This window comes from Octopus bimaculoides, chromosome 4 (genome assembly GCF_046866305.1).
Source record: "Octopus bimaculoides isolate indiv1 chromosome 4, ASM4686630v1, whole genome shotgun sequence".
NCBI lineage: Eukaryota > Metazoa > Mollusca > Cephalopoda > Octopoda > Octopodidae > Octopus > Octopus bimaculoides.
This window is the reverse complement of record NC_142931.1, coordinates 83,502,823-83,523,858: the sequence shown is the minus strand read 5'-3', so window position 1 is coordinate 83,523,858 and position 21,036 is coordinate 83,502,823. Positions and strand designations below refer to the sequence as shown.

General features: G+C 38.6%; 2 protein-coding genes across 6 annotated transcripts in view; both read left to right on the top strand.

Moving 5' to 3' along the window:
• Positions 1-21,036, top strand: part of LOC106875132 (beta-1,3-galactosyltransferase 5) — a 113,204-nt gene that overhangs the window by 68,702 nt on the left and 23,466 nt on the right. For 3 of the 5 annotated variants that reach the window (XM_014923121.3, XM_014923122.3, XM_089350885.1), the window contains exon 2: positions 7,498-7,556. The gene's annotated coding sequence lies outside the window, so the exon portion shown is untranslated. Of the gene's footprint in view, positions 126-7,497; positions 7,557-19,273; positions 19,488-21,036 lie in introns of those variants that run through there. The other 2 variants (XR_016241562.1, XM_089350886.1) reach the window with 2 other exon arrangements.
• LOC149136120 (uncharacterized) lies at positions 9,153-11,095 on the top strand (the record flags this gene model as incomplete). Its single annotated transcript, XM_089350081.1, has 1 exon — positions 9,153-11,095. A coding segment is annotated over one exon (927 nt), but the record flags the coding sequence as incomplete, so codon positions are not given.

Sequence of the window (21,036 nt, the reverse complement as noted above, 5' to 3'; positions counted from 1 at the left end):
CATCTCGAAGCACACGTAAAGCTATAAGTAATAGCATGTAAATAGTGTGTTAAAAAATCCTTCTTCGATAAAAAAAAGAAAGTCAAAGGCTGCTCGTTGAACTCGAATCTGTATCTCCAGTGAACACGTCTACAGGAGATATGCATTTGTGTTTGTCCTCCGCAACATCGCTTGACAACCGATGCTGGTGTGTTTACGTCCCCGTAACATAGCGGTTCGCCAAAAGAGACCGATAGAATAAGTACTAGGCTTACAAAGAATAAGTCCTGGAGGCGATTTGCTCGACTAAACGCGGTGCTCCAGCATGACTGAAACAAGTAAAAGAATAAAAGAATAAAAGAATACATACATGTAAATATATGTAAATATAAGAATGTACATACATACATACATACATACATACATACATACACACACATATACATATATTTTTTTTTAAATATTAAAATATATAAAAGAAGCAAAAATACTGGAGATTCAGAATACACCACGTGGCAAAATTAAGAGTTGAAAATATGTGGAAAACATATATAAAAAATGGAAGAGAAATGCCTTCGTTTCACATAGTTTCATGTCCTAACCTGCTCAGGGTGTGGCCACAATTATATGGGCCAAACGAGCCTCACTTTGAGACGCAGAGCCACCCTGCACAAAGAACAGATTCGTTTTCCTCAACACAAAAAGAGAGCCCTGAGCGAACATATCGACAGATGCGCAAGAAATAAAACGCCGAATTTCCATATCTTTCTATTATACCAGTGCAAAGATTCAATCTCCTTACAAGAAAGCTTAAACAAGGAAAACCTGTTCATACAAAAGTACAGACCACACCTTAATATACAAACTTGACTACTTCAAAAATTATACTGAAGAGTTAGTTGTCCTCCTTATAGGAGGGTATAATACGATATAATTGAATTCGTGCGTGTTTATTTTCGTTATTATCAAGCTTGTAATTGACTTTGGAGCAAGAGTGGAATAAAATTATTTAAAAGTATCATCAACCATTTGTCTTAGTCTCCAAATATATCTAGAAAGGCGAGCGTCTAAGCGAGTAATCTTTTCTTGAATTATTTCATTGTTGCTCTAACATAAAATTTTTGTTTAGAAGCATTCCTTCAGCTTTATCTTGAGCCAATATGCTAAAGAACTGATGAGAGAGACCCCTCTGAATGGCAACTAGTAGAGATCATACAATTATAAATATGTGTGATAGTAGAATTATTATTATTATTATTATTATTATACTAACGACTGACATTAACAGAGTGGAAATAACTGGCAAGATTTTTGCAAAATTATGGCACTTTTAAAAGAATTTCTTTTTAATGTCTATGAGTCTTAGTGAATTCAAGCGAAATTGAAATAAGGGAGAGCAGAAATGTATTTAGTTGTCACCTTCGTTTAGTAGAAAAATATTAACATTCCGATCCAAAAATTGTTTGAATACAAGATCGGCATTACTTTGTACTTGTTTGCACAGTGCACGATTTTAAATTCCGCCATAAGATTTAAATTCCGCCATAAGATTTTCAGAAAGTTAAATTTTAATGATATTTTCTATATTATTTTTTTTCAATTACTTTATTTTCATTCTCTTTCTTACCTTTCCGCATTTCTTTACTTCCTTTCCTTTCTCTTTTACTGATTTAATCTCTTTCTATCATTTATGAGTTCATTTTCTTCTTTTTTTTTTTTGTATGATCTTTACTTTTTGTTCTTTCTGCTTTTCCTCTCCTTCTTCTTTCCTCTTTTCATCCTATTGTGCAGTATTACGTGCATTACAAAATGTAGTCTATATGTTTTTACTCTGAGCCAACTGAACACTATAATATGTTGAGAAAGTTAAGACTTAACGCTGTACTGCTCCTTCCTTTCTCTCATTTTTACTCTTTTACTTTCCTTCCCTTTCTAGTTTTGGTGTCTTTTCTTTCTTTCTCTTTTGCTCTTTTCGTATTATGAATATGGTTGACCTTCACTTAATGTCATTTACTCCTTAACGCCACTGCCACCATAATCGCATAGATAAAATTCAATCACATACAATCATTTATATATTTATTGTTCTTATCGTCGTCGTCGTCGTCGTCGTCGTCGTTCTTGTTGTTAAGACGGCGAGTTAGCAGAATCGTTAGCACAACGAACAGAATGCCGTGCGGCATTTCTTCCGGCGTTACATTCTTAATCCAAATTCTACCGAGCTCGACTCCGCTTTTTCATCCTTTCGGGGTCGATGAAATAAGTATCAGCTGAGTACTGGAATCGATGTAATCAATTAGTCCCCTACCTCAAACTTTCAACCTTTCTGCCTATATTACAAAGTTTATTATTATTTGGTTTGGTTCAGGTTTGGTCTTATTGCCGGTAGGATTTATGTAGGTAGCGAGTTACTACCTGTAACCTTAGATCTCCACAAGTTTTCAGCAATCTTTCAGGAGACAAACTTTCTGTAGGAGCTCTACCGGGCATTGTATTTCAATCTCCTTCAGCCATTCGTCTATATCTTTGCATATTGTGGGTATTTTGTGTGTAGATCATGAATATAACATCCATTTCTTTCTGTGACCCTTCATTATCTCGTTAATTACTCTCTTACGTTAAATAAACTGATGGTTCCGTAGGAATTGAGTGCAAACAGAATTGGGCCGAAACTGACAACTCTAAAAGTTATGAACAGATTTTGATATAATTTTAATGGAGTGTTCCTAATGTATTTGTCAACCTAACCTCTGAAAATTATAAAAGTTACTCAATACTTTTATAGTTGTATGGGTCCAAATCTGTGGTAAATCTGACAAGAAACCACACCTCATCACCCAATTTGAACTCAATGATCTAGTTCGTGATCTAACACATACTAAGCAATAGAGTAAAGTCCTGACGTCGCGTCTGCAACAATGGAACCTGTTGGATAAAGATGCTCGAATTACAGTATTTAGGAAGTATTCTGCAAATCTACAGCAATTCATCATTTTGATAAACAACTTGACTTATTGTAATGATTTCAGAGACCTATTCAATGCCCTTGAGCTGACCTATGAACCAAATGAGTGGAGGTTATTCATACATGCATCCCTTTACAGAATAAAAGCGGTTCTGTTGCACATTGGGAGCATCATGCCTTCAGTTCCAATTGCTTACTCAGTTATTTTAAGAGATACATATAAGAACCTCGCTTTTATTCTAGACCACATAAGTTACAAGGAGCATGAATGGTTAATTTGCGTGGACTTAAAGGGCTACAAACTGGATACATCAAGTTTATGTGCTTCCTTTGCAAGTGGAACAGTAGGTCGAGATCAGAACATTATGTACGCTCAGAATGGCCACATCGGGAAATTATGACACCTGGATGCCACAATGTAAACCATGAGCTACTAGTTAAGGAGGAGAAAATCATTTTGCCACCACTGCATACAAAACTAGGCCTAATGAAGCAATTTATCAAAGCACTGCAACATAACAAGCCATATTTCCAGTAGCTCAAGGCGAGCTTCCCTAAAATAAGTGATGCCAAGATTAAAGAGGGCTTATTCGTAGGCCCTCAGATTCGTCAACTTATAGCTGATGAGGACATCGAGGCTTCAATGGATGAAACTGAGCTAGCGGCCTGGCATGCATTCAAAAATGTATGCAAAGGGCTTCTTTTTTCTTTACGATCCTGAAATCAAACTGGCATGATAGATCGATGAGTAAGCAACTTCGCTTTTTCCTTATCTATAATCGTTATGTCAGTAAGCAACTTCGCTTTTTCCTTATATATATTTGTTATTATTATCATTATTATTATTGGCCCTTGTGGTCTCAATAAAAGAAAGTATTATTATTATTATTATTATTATTATTATTATTATTATTATTATTATTATTATTATTATTATTATTATTATTATTATTTTCATATACACACAACGGATTAGACCTTTAGAACAGAGAAAATCGGGCTATAAAAAGTAACCTTAGATGCCAAGAACACTCCAAAGTATCCTAGCTGCCCCTAATAACACTGGGGAGCTTGCCTGCTACTGCTATGATACGCTCTTTCAACTTTTCTATTACTGGCCCGAATCTTTTCTCTTTGACTAAATTTTTTTTCTCAAGGGAAGATTTGCATCTTGTGTTTCCTAACTTGTACTGTTTCCAGGCTTTTTATTCTTCTCAAATCTTGTCTTAAAGTCTTCACTTTATTTTGTAGTCTCCTTTTACACATTTGCTTTTTTAATCTTTCCCAGTGAGATATCTAATTTTCTAGTGACTACTGCCCCTCCTACAAGGATCAATAAGTTAGTGTCTCTTATATTTTTAGTATCTATCCTTCTGATAACAGAATCTACTTTCCTAGTCATATCTAACAGCTACCTTCTGTTGGTACCTTTTAATGCTGGCAATCTTTTTTCTTACTTCTTTACTCATTACTTCCTGCAACTCAACTAAAATCTTCTGATCTTCATCACCTAAGTCGCTGGAGCCAGTTGTCTCTTCCTTATTGGTAGTTCTATTATTATTTGTTCATTTAGATTCTTCTTTGGTTTGAGCTGTATCTCTTATGTTGTCATTTGTTTTTCCTACTGCCTGGTCTTTCTTTTCCAGTTCTCTTGTGATCTATTCTACCTCCAATTCTATCATCCAATTTCTTCTCCTAATAACATTAGCTTGATCTATTAATCTCTGCTCAGTCACTTTAAACATACCCTTCTCTACCCAAAGTGTTAACATCCGTTTTCTATAGCCCTTTCTTTTAGGTTCACTTTCTAAGTAGCACTACATCACTATCCTGTTTTCTTCACTGGTCCACTTGTCTCTCATGTCTCTCATAATTTGAGGTAAGGTAACGTTCGCCGCCAACGTCATCTCCATCATTATTTTTCGACATCTGGGCGGGGTGGGTTCGGGTATCAGTATGTTTGTTATGGAGTTTGGCTTGAGTCTTCTGTTGTATTAGTTTTTGTATTTTGTGTTGTTTGTGTAGCGCGGGTTGTGTTCTTCTGTCGGGCATCGGCCTTCTATGGCACATGTTGAGAGCTTTGTTCATTTTGTTGGGTATTTACGGAATGAGTTTATTCCTGTAAGTTTTTGGAGGAGGAGTACTGAATAGTAGTGTGTGTGAATCATAAATCAACTATTTCATAGTATTTATGGTTATCTGTCCACCGTTCTTTCTCTTTTAGTTAGTTTTGTTATGGGTTCATTTTTACAGCGTTTACTTTTTTAACTGAACACCGCCCATGGACATGGGCTGATGTTTCTTTCGTAGTTATAATTATTGGTGGAGACGCAATGGCCTAGTGGTTAGGGCAGCGGACTCGCGGTCATAGGATCGCGGTTTCGATTCCCAGACCGAGCGTTGTGAGTGTTTATTGAGCGAAAACACCTAAAGCTCCACAAGGCTGCGGCAAGGGATGGTGGCGAACCCTGCTGTACTCTTCCACCACAATTTTCTCTCACTCTTACTTCCTGTTTCTGTTGTGCCTGTAATTCAAAGGGTCAGCCTTGTCACACTGTGTCATGCTGAATATCCCCGAGAACTACGTTAAGAGTACACGTGTCTGTGGAGTGCTCAGCCACTTGCACGTTAATTTCACGAGCAAGCTGTTCCGTTGATCGGATCAACTGGAACCCTCAACGTCGTAAGCGTTGTTTTTTCTACTGCCTGGTCTTTCTTTTCCAGTTCTCTTGTGATCTATTCTACCTCCAATTCTATCATCCAATTTCTTCTCCTAATAACATTAGCTTGATCTATTAATCTCTGCTCAGTCACTTTAAACATACCCTTCTCTACCCAAAGTGTTAACATCCGTTTTCTATAGCCCTTTCTTTTAGGTTCACTTTCTAAGTAGCACTACATCACTATCCTGTTTTCTTCACTGGTCCACTTGCCAAAAACAATAATTATTGATGCATCAGCGAGCGATCGAGAAGAAAACAGCAATGTGCATATAGAAAGGGGTCTTGTATAAATATGGATGTAATGCAATCAAAATTTTTAAATTTTACTCACAGGTTTGCTGTTTTCGGATAGAAATATTGCAGTGATTACATTTTTACGCACATGATGCTGTCTAAGGGGAAGCTATTTTATATATATATACTCCATATGAGAAAAATCTTTCAGTTTCCTGAGATGGCTTACATTAAGACATAGTCTTCTTCAATTTTTTTTTTTTTTTTTTTTTCGGCGGATTCTTAATTCCTGCTTTGTGATTTGATCTATCTTCCTGACAGCTCGCTGTTTGGTATTCGCGGCGGTATCATCATCATCATTATTATTATTATTATTATTGAGTGAGAGAGCTGTACATGCCACCAAAGTGACACTGGGGTAAAATATACGAAGCCCAGTATACCCGTCTGATAACGGTACACCAGGCACATGCATCACAACCATATGTGCACGACAAGATGATCTCATATCAAGATTACAGCGCATGACCTTGCAGGTGGGGCCCAGTTAGAATTTTCTTCAGGTTGAGTAGCCCATACCGCTCAAAAGGTCCCTGAAGAAGGGTTGTTTAAGGATGCTGAATAAAACACCCATGCTTCCAGAGGTGAATTATCCAAACCCCAAAGATTTCTTCTCAACACATCGCTATGATGCTCCCTCACTACTTCTGCTTATTATTATTATTATTATTATTATTGTTGGCGGAAACGTTAGCATACCGGGCGAAATGCTTAGCGGTATTTCGTCTGTCGTTATGTTCTGAGTTCAAATTCCCCCGAGGTCGACTTTGCCATTCATCCTTCTGGGGTCGATAAATTAAGTACCAGTTTCACACTGAGGTCGATTTAATCGACTGGCCCCCTCCAGCAAAATGTCGAGCCTTGTGCCTAAAGTAGAAACGATTATTATTATTATTATTATTATTAGTGTTGTTGTTGCTCATTTTAATCTGAATATTCATTGTAGCAATTTTACAGTTCCATTCTCCAAATTTTCCAGAACGGGATCGAACTTGATACTTCCTGATTGCGCTGCGGTTTTTTTTTTTAAATATTTGGTCGATCGAACAACTGAAATTACTCGTCACTAAAACCAACGCAAAATCTTTTAGAACACCGATGCACAAAGACACACATTCAAAAACAAACATGCATGCGCGCCTGCACACTCATACACACAGAGTCATACACATACACACAGAAACACACGCAGACAGTTTTAAGCCCAACAAGCGACTGGCTTTAATATCAAAATCTGATCCTTGAGTGCCTTTAGTGGAGTTTACTCTACAGCAAACATCCAAACTGAACCTATGATTTCACCTACCAATGTGCAAGCTGGATAGAAAAGCCGACGACGGTCACGAGGATGACCTCTCCTGACCGGAGTAACTTATAAAACCACACATTCATACACACACATATACACGCATTCACTACGCGCATACACAAACACATACGCGTTAGTGGGCGCGCGCATATGTATATATATATATATATACATATACAGAATTTATTGCAGTTTAATTTATATCGATTTGTTCTAATGTCTTGCAGACAATACCATAATGGTGAAGTTAAGGAACAGCCATAAACATGATAACCAGACTACAACAGTAAGTATTATTATTCACTTGAAATACATTTCAACTGCTCTTTTCCTTTGCTCTTCTTATCAGTTTTCTATATTTTCCTTTCTAAACTTCTGCGATGGAATTATAATTAAACTACTTGGGGGAAGAAACTTAAAACATCTTCCTCACTAATAGCTTCGTACTTTCTGAGAGTTTCCTGTGTTGCTCGTTTGTTTTCGTGTATATCGCTGTTATTGTTGTTGTTGATGATGATGATGATGATGATGATGATGATGATGATGATGTGGTTTCTGTTGTTTTTGTTATAAAACACCACATTTAGTCTCTAGCCGTCATCAAGCGCAATTGGATTTATGAACCCTTATCATTCGCTGTGTTCGAACTGAAAAGGAACCATATAAAACTAGCTTTACTTGAAAAATAAAATGTTAACGATGACTTGCGTATTTATTTTTAATACGTTCCAGCAGATACGAATGTGAGGATGCTAACCGCTGTTGTGTTCGTCATAGGAGTACAGCTTCTCTTTTACGATGAATATGTATTCATAACATGCTCGATTCGTTAGTACAAGATATTCTGAGACACCGGTATTTCAACATGTGTCTTTTCAAACTGAAGCACCTTCAGGTCACTAAATCGAACAAAAGCCGTGGTTCATGCTTATAATTTCAGTGAATAGTTTGTTCGCTGATCCATGTCGATATCTATCTACGGATAATAAATTGTCATATGCACGGTGAACAGTAGGTTTCGAAACAATGACTTACATATTTACTCTTAATGCGTGCCTGTAAATTCGAACATGTTAAATTTTTAAGACCATATTTTTAATGTAATATATAGTGTGTGTGTATATTAAATACAAATGCAGTAGCGTCTCGCATACATAATATATTGAGTTCAACATTTTCAATCATATGAGATTATCCAAGTAATGTACAGCTCAAACTTCCCTTTAAATGTGTTTAAAATCTAAAATAACAAGGAAGAGAGACCATTTGTAATTCTTTTAAGTTGCTACATAAGTATGTCGTTGTTTGGCAACTAATCAACTTTTACGTTTATGGCATGTATGCAGTCAGTTAAACAACTAGCTGTGATCCAGTTAAACAAGTAGCCTGCTTCCGGTCTTGCACGTTGCAGTAGTTACTTGCTGATGAACAGGTGTGGACGTGTGTTAATGCCGTCCAAAAATTGAACTGTGAGAGTCGACCGAGGTGCTTAGCGAGCAAAAATTGTGTTTCTCGTTCGTCGTTGTTGGTGGGCATGCCGCCGCAACGACAGACTGAAAATTTTTTTTGAACTTTTGTTAAATTTTGTGTGGCGTTTCTTTTCGCCAGAATCTTAACATTTTTGTAAGCGTGATATTTCTCGTGGATTTACCTTACGCCAAGAAGAGAAGTCTGACTGCTGGATTACCTGGTGAAGAGAACTTTTTTGCAGAACCTAGGATTCCCTGTCTGAACATTGTTATTTGTTTCTTTTTTTTTTCCTTTCTTATTTTTTCTTTTCTTCTAATTTTGGTTCTTCTTTCTCTCTCTTTGGAATTTATTTTTTCTTCTCTTTCATCCTGTTTTTTTCTAACTTACATTTTTGAGAGTATTGTGTTGAAATATTGTATTGAACTTTTCGGACATAGCAGAAATTGAAAAGAAGAACCATGTCTTGGAGTGGGAAATTGTCCCACCCAAGCAGTGGTTAAAGGATTTTAGGGAAAGAACGGTGGTGCTCAGAACCTACTCAAAGGCACTCGACACCATTACGGTCTTTCCCAAGGTCGAGATAGAGAGTGAGCTGGCGGAGCATCTGGTCACTATCAAGTTCATAACCAGGGGTGTCAAGTATACAACGGTTTGGTTGCTATTTGACACCCCTGAGGTGGCTCGCAATTTTGCGAGCCAGCCCTTAGAAAGGCAGAACATTTTGTTTCTTCCCACATATTGTGGGAAGAAATTAACTAGAGCTTGGATGTGTGGGCTGCCACCCGGTATTGAGCCTGAGTGGATTGAGGACACAATCCGCCAGGGGCTGGGTGGAAGCGGAGCCAAGCTCCTTAATGTGAAAATATTTCCATCGGCTGATTGGGTTGGGTCAAAGACTGTTTTGACCATGTGGACCCAATCAGCCAAAGATCTGGTATTTCCAGATTTTTTGAGGATGGCTGGGCACAGATATCCGGTGATCCTTGAGGGACGTCCCCCCAAGTGTCACCTGTGTCTGAAGCCCGGTTACATCAAGAAAGACTGTCCCCAGGACCAGAGTAAGGTCCTGGAACAGTTATTGAATGTAGTTTCCCCCGCTCCCCCAGTGGAGGGAGAGACGGAGGAAGTCGAGGAGGTTTCCACCTCCTCGAAGAAAGGAAAGAAAAGGAAGACGGTGGGCAACAATGGTTGCCCACCGAAAATCGCGGGGGAGGAGGAGGACCTTCCAGCAAAGGTGGAAGTGTGCCCTACTCCAGTGGCCCCAAAGAAAAAGAAAAAAATTACGGGGTACGGCCGGCGCTCGATAGTGCACCGCCGGCGTGTCCCGACGCCCTGTTGATGGGAATTGTGCAACCAACGGAGGAGAGCTTGTCGGCGGGAATTGTGCCGCCGATAGTAGAAGCTGTGGGCTCGCCCTGTGAGGAGCAGGAATGGCTAATCTTATTCCGCAAGGGAGGGGCCTTACATAAATTCGTGAAAAAGTGTACTAGGAAGGGTCGGAGGGAGGGAATCCTCACCTGTACTAAGGATCCGGACTGGCCTCCGCAGGTGACTGCGGAGGTCGTGTCGGATAGTGACATATGTACGGTGGTGAACACCTTCCCAATCGGCGAATTCCGTCTTGTGAATTGGCCCGACCCAGACCCACAGTGCGTCATTAAAGTGCATTTCAAGTGAAATATGTATTCACACATAAAGCATATCAGACAATTTTCATGAATATACACAGTTGCTTAACCAAGTAATTTACGTACTTTTCTCTCGGTTTGTATTTCATATAGATAGAGATATCTTGAATCGCTGGAGAAGCAAAGCCGTCGGCGAGGCAAGATACTTCGATCCGTATAGAATTAAAATATAAAGAATAGTTTTAAGCTGCTTGGTTTTGAAGTTGCTGTGTAAATTTAATACAATTGACAATTGTCACACATATTTCTAAGTACATACTATCACTTAATATGCACTTAAGTAAGACACTAATTTCATGTCTTTTATAATATTTGCGAAATATAAAAATCTGTGTGTGTGTGTGTGTGTGTGCAGCCGTGCACTTGTACATCAGCATATGTATGAATGAATGGATGAATGTTTGTTTGTGTGTGTGTAGTCGTGCACTTGCACTTATACATGAGCTTATGTGTGAATGAATGAATGTGTGTGTGTGTGTGCGTGTGTGTGTGCGTGTGTGCGTGTGTGTGTGTGTGTGTGTGTTCAGGAATCGAAAAGAGGAGGGGTAAGATGTAAGAGATAGTGAGGGGAAGAGGTACAGCAAGACGGACGGAGTGAAGAGAACAAATAACAAAAACAAAGAGATGGTGGTACCAATGGAACATTTGAAGGAAGAAGAAACGAAAAGAGAGAGAAAGGAGGAGGAGGAGGACAGAAACATTGATACACTGAAGCGACGACGCAATGTACATGATCAAAAGAAGAAGAAGAAGAAGAAGAAGTGATGATGATGATGATGATATATCACGTGAACAATAGAAAGGTTGAAAGAGAGAGTGAGGGTAAAAGTGAGAAAGAAAGCAGACGACATGTCATGCGACCAAGAGCTAACAGAGTTTTTCCGATTGATTATATTTTAGTCTATCTATATCGATCATCAGATGGTTGACACATCACATTTGCAAAGTTTCCTTCGTATTCTGGCGGAAGAAAATGAAAAACGTCTTTCTTCGCTTTTTTTCCCCCAAGTTCAGCATGAGAAGTGAGTGGGGAAATTCAGAAAATTTATTTGCTTCAGATGTAGCACAAGAAAATTTGAAGATCTCGTCTTCAGCACTAAGTTTTTTTCTGATAATAACAATGCATACGTAGAGGAATAAATGTGGATGTGTCTGTATGTATATGACTCAGTACGAGGGGTGCTGAAAAGTTCCTGGCATTAAGGGTGTCGCGAAAGGCCTGGCTGGAGGTCAAACCTTCGGAGTTCTTTTACAGGGCTTAGAAAAACTGAAGGACCGCTGCCATAAGTGTGTGAATCTGAGAGGGGAATATGTTGAATAAAATCATAATTAACTGATCTTCTTGTATCTTCTTTTTCCCAAAGGCAGGAACTTTTCAGCGCCCCTCGTATGTTCATATACGTGAGCACGCCGCATGTGTGTGTGTGGGGGGGGGGGGCAATGTGCAAGAAATAGGTAGAGAGAGAGAAAGAGAGAGAAGACAGGAAAATAGAAATAGAGAGAAGAGAGAGGGGGAATATGACAATAGAAGGTGAAATAGACATAATAAACTGACTTGTAGTACGAACTTATTTTGTTGCTTAAGATCAATCGAATCCTTCACCTCATGCCTCCCCATTCATTTCAAACATATACATACATACATACATACATACATACATACATACATACATACATGAATACATACATAAGTACATACATACACCCATAAATTATATATATATATATATATATATATATATATATATATATATACACACGCGCGCGCGTATATATGTGTGTGTGTGTGTGTGTGTGTGTGTGTATGTATGTATATATATGTATATATATGTATGCATGTGTATATATATATATATATATATACGTACATCCATACAAACATATACTTATATACATACATACATACATACGCGCGCGCACACACACACACACATACGTTTCGGAGTTTTATTTTTTATTTTTCATTAGAATTAATCATTTAAGCTGATTTTTTTTCCCTTTTCACTGCTGCGAGAGTAATTTCGATTCATTAAGCATTTATTTGGTTGACTGCATTAAATATGTTATCTCCACTTAAATAGATGCCTACTTGGTTACTTAAACATTATATACTAAGCTTTAGATAAAGGTATTTAAACCGATTCTTCTGAGACCATTGAGACCATCTAGCAAGACAATAACTGATGAGTTGACAGATGGCAAAAGGTTGTGCGAGAATCTGTCGAACAACTTTTTAGTAATAAATACGTGTTGTCTGAATTTTTTTTTTTTAATGCAAAAAGAACATTGACAGCATAGCGTCTAAGTCTGAAGGTGCCTGACGAGTTCTCACACATTAATTTCTTGAGTTATTGTATTTGGTAAGAGTACTTTCTAACTCGGTTGCTGACATTGAAATACTTCCAAAGACATGGCAACCATCTGTCTCCTTGTAAATGAACGCGCGACTATTGTTTCTGGCGCTACGACTTTTGTGAAATTAATATTCCAATGATTCACTGTTTGTGCTTATGACTATTTTAAAATCAAACCTATTCTCATTTCTTCCGTATAAGGCCAGGTCTTACAATACATGAAACACCAGATTACTCAATGTCTTTTTTTTTTTTTTTTTGCGATCTGAAATTCTGAATTTACTATGTTAATTATGGCGTGAAACAGTTGGATTTAATAGCATTTTCAAATGATATAAGGCTGGAATTTAACCAAACAAAATTTTAATACAAGATAGCTGATCGTAAGTAATTTCTTACCATTCTCCCCTCTCTCCATCCCCCTTCTCTCTTTCTCTCTCTCTTTCTCTCACTCACTCTGTTACTCTTTCTGGTACCTCTTTCTGTTACTTTTCTTTCTTTCTCTCTCTCCCGCTCCACTTTAACACAATGTGAGCTACCAGAGAATTCTGGAAAATATACTGTTGGTCTGAACAAAGAACAACTGAAGATAATACACTATGGTTCAAAAACATATATATCAGTCGGAGCTCTCATCTTGCAACAAGATAATATCTCACAATGTATTTTTAATACCACTACCCTTATTAGCATTAAGATACTTGACTGGACTATAGAGTAATCCAATCCCTTTAATAGCAAAACCTACACAATTCTTTATATCAACTGAAAGCTTCAACAAAAATAATGATATTAAAGGCTCCATCTCAGATGGGAAGTGGTTTTAATACTCGAGAACAATTTAGACAGGCTTTGAAAGACGTGTGATATCACTTCGCCTTCATTTGCTAAATGACATCAGCAAAATATATACTTCCACCAAGTTCTCAAAAGTGACGAGAGCAACGTCATACAGATGGGGAGTGAACTTGCCCAAGAACAAACTATTTAATACTTGAATATTTGTCATACGACTCCAGGACTACTGGACATATGTAACTCAGCAATGACCAGGAGAAACATTCTACATAACCTGTTACAAAAAAAAAAAAGATAATAATCCTTTATACTAAAGGCACAAGACATGAAATTTTGAAGGAGAAGAATGGGAAACAACATTGGCTCCAGTGCTCTACTGGTACTTATTTTATCGACCCCGAAAGGTTGAAAGGCAAGGTAGGCCTCGGAGGAATTTGAACTCAGAACGTAAAGGCAGACGAATTATATACATGGTATACAATTAAACATATTATGCATATATATAGTATTCATCAGTTTAAAAAAGGGGATGAAGATTATCATAATAATAATAATAATAATAATAATAATAATAATAATAATAATAATGTTCCATTATGTTTCGCGAAACTTTAGAAGAATGCTTTGACAAGGAGTCTAGACATTATTGCACAGGAGATCATTACAGCATCTTGTATTTCAAAAACTGTGTGTTCGTAATCCAAGAGGAAGAGATAGCTACAAAACACGTGTTTAACAAAAAACACAATGAAATTCCTATACTCACAAAATATAAGTAAAATATCGATAATGTTATACATTGACTTTACCAAGATTTGGACTCGGAATTCTCAATTATCAAAATGGATTCGACATTAACCTTCCAATTTTCGGAAACAAAATTAAAGTAAATGTTAAGGGAAATCTTCCGAATTTTTCGCAAGCCCTTGATAACAAAAGTGTTACACTTGATTAACAACTACTCTAAATTTTCAAAAAGATGTTACCTTTTTCCATGGCATGATGCTGTTGGTAAAATACTTTCTACAGCGATAAAACGATATCCCTACCAAAGATTTTTATCTAGTGTTTACTACATTCGCATGTTACAACTCAAGAAATATCGGTGAAACATTCCCATTAGAACTTCTGCCAAATGCAAATACGAGACTGATATTGCCGTTTTAGATCGAAATCATAAATCATAGGCAGTTGTAGGGTTCAAATGTCCAGCAGATATAAGCATATCATTAAACATCTGTAATAAAGAAATATTTATGATCAAGTGCTTGGAAACTTACAACTGCTCTTCCCAGATTATAAATCTGCATTTCCACCTATAAATCCAACAGTCTTTGAATGCTGTATCATAACTCTTCGACAGCGTGTGTTAACTGACCGTCAAGTGTCAAAGTACATATATGAATCATGTCTGTATAAGATAATACAAATAGTTTCATATGAGTTTGAAAGAAATTCCCGGAAACTATTCCTTGATTAATTACCAAAGATGCACAGCCAAGAAATTTGCTCACTTCTGCAGCAGCAAAACATCAAATGAAAGGCTTTCTGTTTATCAGCGGAAAATCATGTATGACTATAATTAGAAATCTTCAGAATGATAATAACATAAATAACCAGAGAAGAATATCATGGATTAAAAAAAAAACAACAACTTTATATTAGCTCTCACTTCGAAGTATGTTTTTTGCAATCCAAGAACAGGAAATAAGAAAATACCTGATGTACTAAAGGGATATGGAGGTATGTGAAAAACTTTAATATAACAACTGTGATTAATACTGCAGATGTTACCCATATCATAAGCAGCTATCTGAAAATGCTACTAGCATATTATCTACGAAGCATGTGTCCAAAACGCTATACAAGGAAATTGAAATAATAACTTAAGATTTATGCCTGTGATTTGGGGAGGGAGTACACTTGGTTATATAACTTATTGCCTCAGCACCAGTCTGGAGAAGTTGGGCTTCACAAAACCAGAAGGGACACGGATAAATTGAAAATTATTCTTATCAGTCATTAATAGAATCACAAAAATATGTAAATCATTGTAGAAATTTAGCTTCTTGTACATAAACACATCTGTAGGCACGCAAATATAAATGTTAAATTAAAGCTGTATATTAAAGCAAGGTTAAGTCTAACAAAAGAATATTCACTGATGGCAGGTCGAATAAAGAATATAAAGTCAAATTTATTATAAAATATTTTGAATGACGCTTTAAATTTCCACAAGATTGGTTGGATTAGCCATCAGGCGAAACTTAAAGCCGGCAGCTAAAACGAAAACCATACAATTATATCTATATGCGTATATGCATAAATCAAAATGTGCAGATTCACACACGCGATCATATGCATGCAAGGATACATAATCATACGTGTGCAAATTCATACATACATACATACATACATACGTACATACATACATACGTACATACATACAGACAGACAGACAGACAGACAGACATACATACAGACAGACAGACAGACAGACATATGTACGTAGATACGTGGCTACCTTATTGACGCCATCTAAAATCCAATGAAAGACATTTTTTTGTTTTACTAAATTGAGCACCAACTCCTTTTCATGGCTGAGGATTTGAGCAATAAAACCAGAAAATAGAACAGACATTACAAACATACAGTCAAACAGACAGACAGACAGATAAGCAGGCAGGCAGACAGACAGACTGAAAGGGGCACAGAAAGAGCAAGAGGTAAAGAAAGGGAATTAAGCTTTGTTAGGTTAGTAATGAATAATAGATAGAGCGGTTGACTTTAATGTGATGCAGACTACTTTGCACAGATTAGTGATTACATTGGCTAATCTATCTATTTAGTCCTACTAATCCAGGTGTATATGCAGGGAAGATGCTTGTGCATTCACAGTGTGTGTGTGTGTGTGTGTGTGTGTGTGTGTGTGTGTGTGTGTGTGTGTGTGTGTGTGTGAAGAGCAATGGAATTACATATCCACATGTGACTACCTGTACAAATACTACATTTCTCTATTGCCGAGAAATTTGCGAAATTACATCAGAAAATACATACGTATATACATACCAGCACACATACATACATGCATACATACTTACATACATACAGACAGACAGACAGACAGACAGACAGACAGACAGACAGACAGACAGACAGACAGACAGACATATTCCATGGCAGAAATAAAGACTAACAGTAAAATAAAGGGAGTTAAGCTTTATTAGGTTTGGTGTGAATAATGCAAACGGTAGTCGATTTAATCTGTTGTAGTCAACACATAACACAGATTAATAGACTAATCTATTAATTTAGTCCTATTTAATACTGGTGTATAGCAGATATCTGTGCATGAATGTGTGTGACAGTGCGTGTGAGTGTGTGTGTTTGTGTGTGTACGTATATATATATATATATATATATAAACATATAATATATAATTATGTACATACATACATACATACATACATACATACGTACATAGATACCGTTGTCCATAAATCTCGAACTGAAGCATACTCAATATGATAGACCGGATAACCAATGATATATTATATGACGATATAGAAATATATATGCATGTATATGTACATATGTGTGTATATATGCATACATGCATGCACATTCACACACACTCGCACACACGCACACACCTGCACACACACACACACACACGCGCGCGCAGGTACGAACACACACGCCCATACATTCACACACGCGTATTACACATAAGTGTACGTGTCTTTGATAAATAATTCTGCATTCATTGCAATAAAACAGCAGTGTGTCAACGAAGAAACTTCTACAGCCAAATCTTGTTCTGATTATATTGGAATGTGTCTAAAAAAAAAAAATCCAAAGCTGAATAGTTATTGCAACAATACCTTTGATTATAGATCAGCTTGATCAGAGCTGATCTGGTGGAGTCTCACAACAACACGGTGAACAACAAAGCTGAGACTGGTGAAATTGACAATGTCGGTGGTATTTATGACAATGACAACATACGACGATGGCGATGTCGATGACGAAGAGGTGGTGGTTGTGGCGAAGGTGGAGGAGGAGGAAAAAGAAGAAGAGGGGGTGGAAGGAAGGGGAGGAGGTGGATGGGAGGAGGAGGGGAGTATGAAGAGGAGGGCGATGACGACAATAACGACGACAATAACGACGACAATAACGACGACGACGACGACGATGATGATGATGATGGTGATGATGATGATGATGATGATGGTGATGATGATGATGATGATGATGATGATGATGATGGTGGTGGTGGTAGTGATGATGATGATCATCATCATCATGTTGATGATGATGATTGCTTCGGCATGTTTTTAATTTTTTCAAATTGATCGAGAGGAAATTCACCATTATTTTTATTTGTGGGTCAAGGAACGTCCTGTCTCTCTTGCTACCAACATTATCGTCAAAGCCAACCTCTCTAACTCAACTACTATCAGTCCTTTTGTTTCTCTTTCTTCCTCTCCCTCCCCCTCTCTCTCTCTCTCTCTCTCTCTCTCTCTCTTCTTATCTATTTATCTATCTTTTACGCAGTCTCTTCCTCCACCTCCTTTTCCTCTACATTACCACCATCATCCCCACCGCTATCATCGTCAACCACTGCTCCAGCGATCACTACCGCCACCACCATTACTCCACGAAGGGAAAAGTGCCGCCACCATTATTACCATCATCATCATCATCATCACCACCACCACCACCACCACCCACCGCCATCATCATCGCCACCAGCACCGCCACCAGCACCGCCACCAGCACCGCCACGCCGCCTCCACTACCACCACCACCCCATTGCCAATACCACCACCGCCACCGCTGCCACCACCACCACCACCACAGCCACCACCACAGCCACCACCACCACCACCACCGCCACCACCACCACCACCACAGCCACCACCACCACCACAGCCACCACCACCACTACCTCTACACTCATCACAGTTGTCATCCTCACACTACCACCATCACTACCATAACTTTCACCCTCTCTCTCTTTTCTCCTTCTCGTCGTCCCTTTTCCTCTTTACCCCTCTCCACCTCTGTTTCCACCATTACCATCATCATCATCATCATCATCATCATCATCATCATCATCTTCATCATCACCATCATCATCACGACGACCACCACCACCACCACCACTCTTCGTCCCTTATCCTCTTTAGCCCCTCCACCTCTGTTTCCATGCCTCCTACTACACCCTTCATCATCAACACTGCAACCATCAAAATCACCCAATCATCAACTCGTACCTCTCCGCCTTCCTCCCACCTCTCCCTCCCTCCCTCTCTCTCCCTTCCCACCGGCACAGCCACCACTATAACTACTACTACTATTATAATAACCACCACCACCACCACCACCACCATCAGTATAATCAGTATAATCACTATTACCAACTCCGAATTAATACCTCACCACCATCGTAACCACCATCGTTACCACAATAACAACCACTGCAACCATCATAATTACCACTCTACCACCACCACCACACAACATCTACCACCCACCCCCACCATAACCACCTCCCCATAAATACTATCACCACCACCATCACTTAAAACATGCTACCTCCATTCTAGCCACCATCACCATAATCTCCAATATTACTACTACTACTACTACTACTACTACCGACAACAACAATAACAACCAAAACCACCACCACCACCACCACCACCACCACCAGCATCACTATCATTTCATCTACCATCAACAAGAGCTCACTCCGCTACCACACCACCGGCATCACCATCATCACCAGCAACATCAAGAACTGCTACCAACATCAAAAATAACCACCACCACCACTTTTTATCCTGAACAATCCAACCCGCCGAGATAAACTTAGTAAAAAAATTAAACAGTTGCTCCTTGGTAAGTTAATAAAATCTACCTCATCTTTATCATCGCTTCTATTGTCATCTGTTCATCCATCCATCCATCCATCTATCTATCTATCTATCTATCTATCTATCTATCTATCTATCTATCTATCTGTCTGTCTGTCTGTCTGTTAGTCTATCTATCTATCTACGTGTGAATGACGGAGCCACCTTGAGTATAACACTATAAAGGAGTAAAAAAAAATTTTTTTAAAAAGGCAAAAGAGAGTCACTTACTGTTATAGTTTCTTCAATAACAATGACAATATTGACCAAGGTTACCGTGGTCTTTTCCGTAGGCTTTTCTTTCCACGGCTAAACCTAAACTGTCCTCCCTTTTTTTACACGAGAACATTACTGTGATACACGATCCCTATTGATCACTTTTTTCTTTTTTTTTCTTTTTTTTTCTCGATCCCTTTTAATCGAACTCCCCCCTTTTTTCCCCTTCCTACGATCCCTTTTGATCGACACCCCCTACTTTTTTTTGTTTTTCCTTCTCCCTCCCAAAAAGAAAAGCTCTACATTGTATTTGTCCCATCTTTGTTGAGCCCTGTGTGGCTAATAAAAGAAATGTATCTACCTATCCATCTATCTATCCTTGTATTAAACTAGCTTCTCTCATTCGTGAATATCAATCAGCACTTTGACATTATTCTAGTTCTTTTCATTGTTATTGATGCTTTGCAGTGCAGACCCATGATCAAATCAAAAACATTTCTGCAAAGACATCTTACCTTTTCTTTTCTTCCTTCTTCCTTTTTTTTTAAGGAGGAGGGGGTCAAGAAATTATATTGATATTATTCAATACGTCTTCGTTTTTGTTTTTTGTTGGGTGTTTTCTTTTTTTTTTCTTTTCTTAAGACGGCAGGGTGTGATATTTGATTGCAATTTCTAATAGATTGACCGACCACCTAGAGATTGTTACATGTTTTAGTAGAGTAAATAACGAGGGAAAATTTTGCTGACTGGATTGATGGGTAGGTGGGTGGTCGATTGACAGGCTGGCTGGCTGGCTGGCTGGCTGGCTAGCTGGCTGGCTGGCTGGCTGGCTGGCCGGATGGATGGATGGATGGATGGATGGATGGATTGATGGATGGACGGACGGTCAGTTAGATGGTCTGACTGAAAGACGGACCGACGGACGGACAGATCGTCGAACGGAAGGTCGGACGGGCGCACGGACAGATTGTCGAACGGAAGGTTGGACGGATAGACGGACGGTCAGACAGGTGGACGGTTACCTGGCTGGTTGGTCGGTTGGTTGGTTTGACTGCCGCCTGGTCGTGTGTTTTTTTTGTTTTTTTTTCACTTGTTGGATCGTTGGCTATTGGCTAGCTGCCGAGTTGGCTGGATAGCTGGATGGCTGGAGAGCTTGATAGCAGGATGGCCGACTGGCTGGCTGGCTGGCTGACTGGCTGGATGGCTGGATGGCTGGATGGCCGACTGGGTGGATGGCTGGCTGGCTGGCTGGATGGATGGATGGATGGATAGTCGGACAGATGGTCAGACGGAATGTCGGACGGACAGACAGACACATA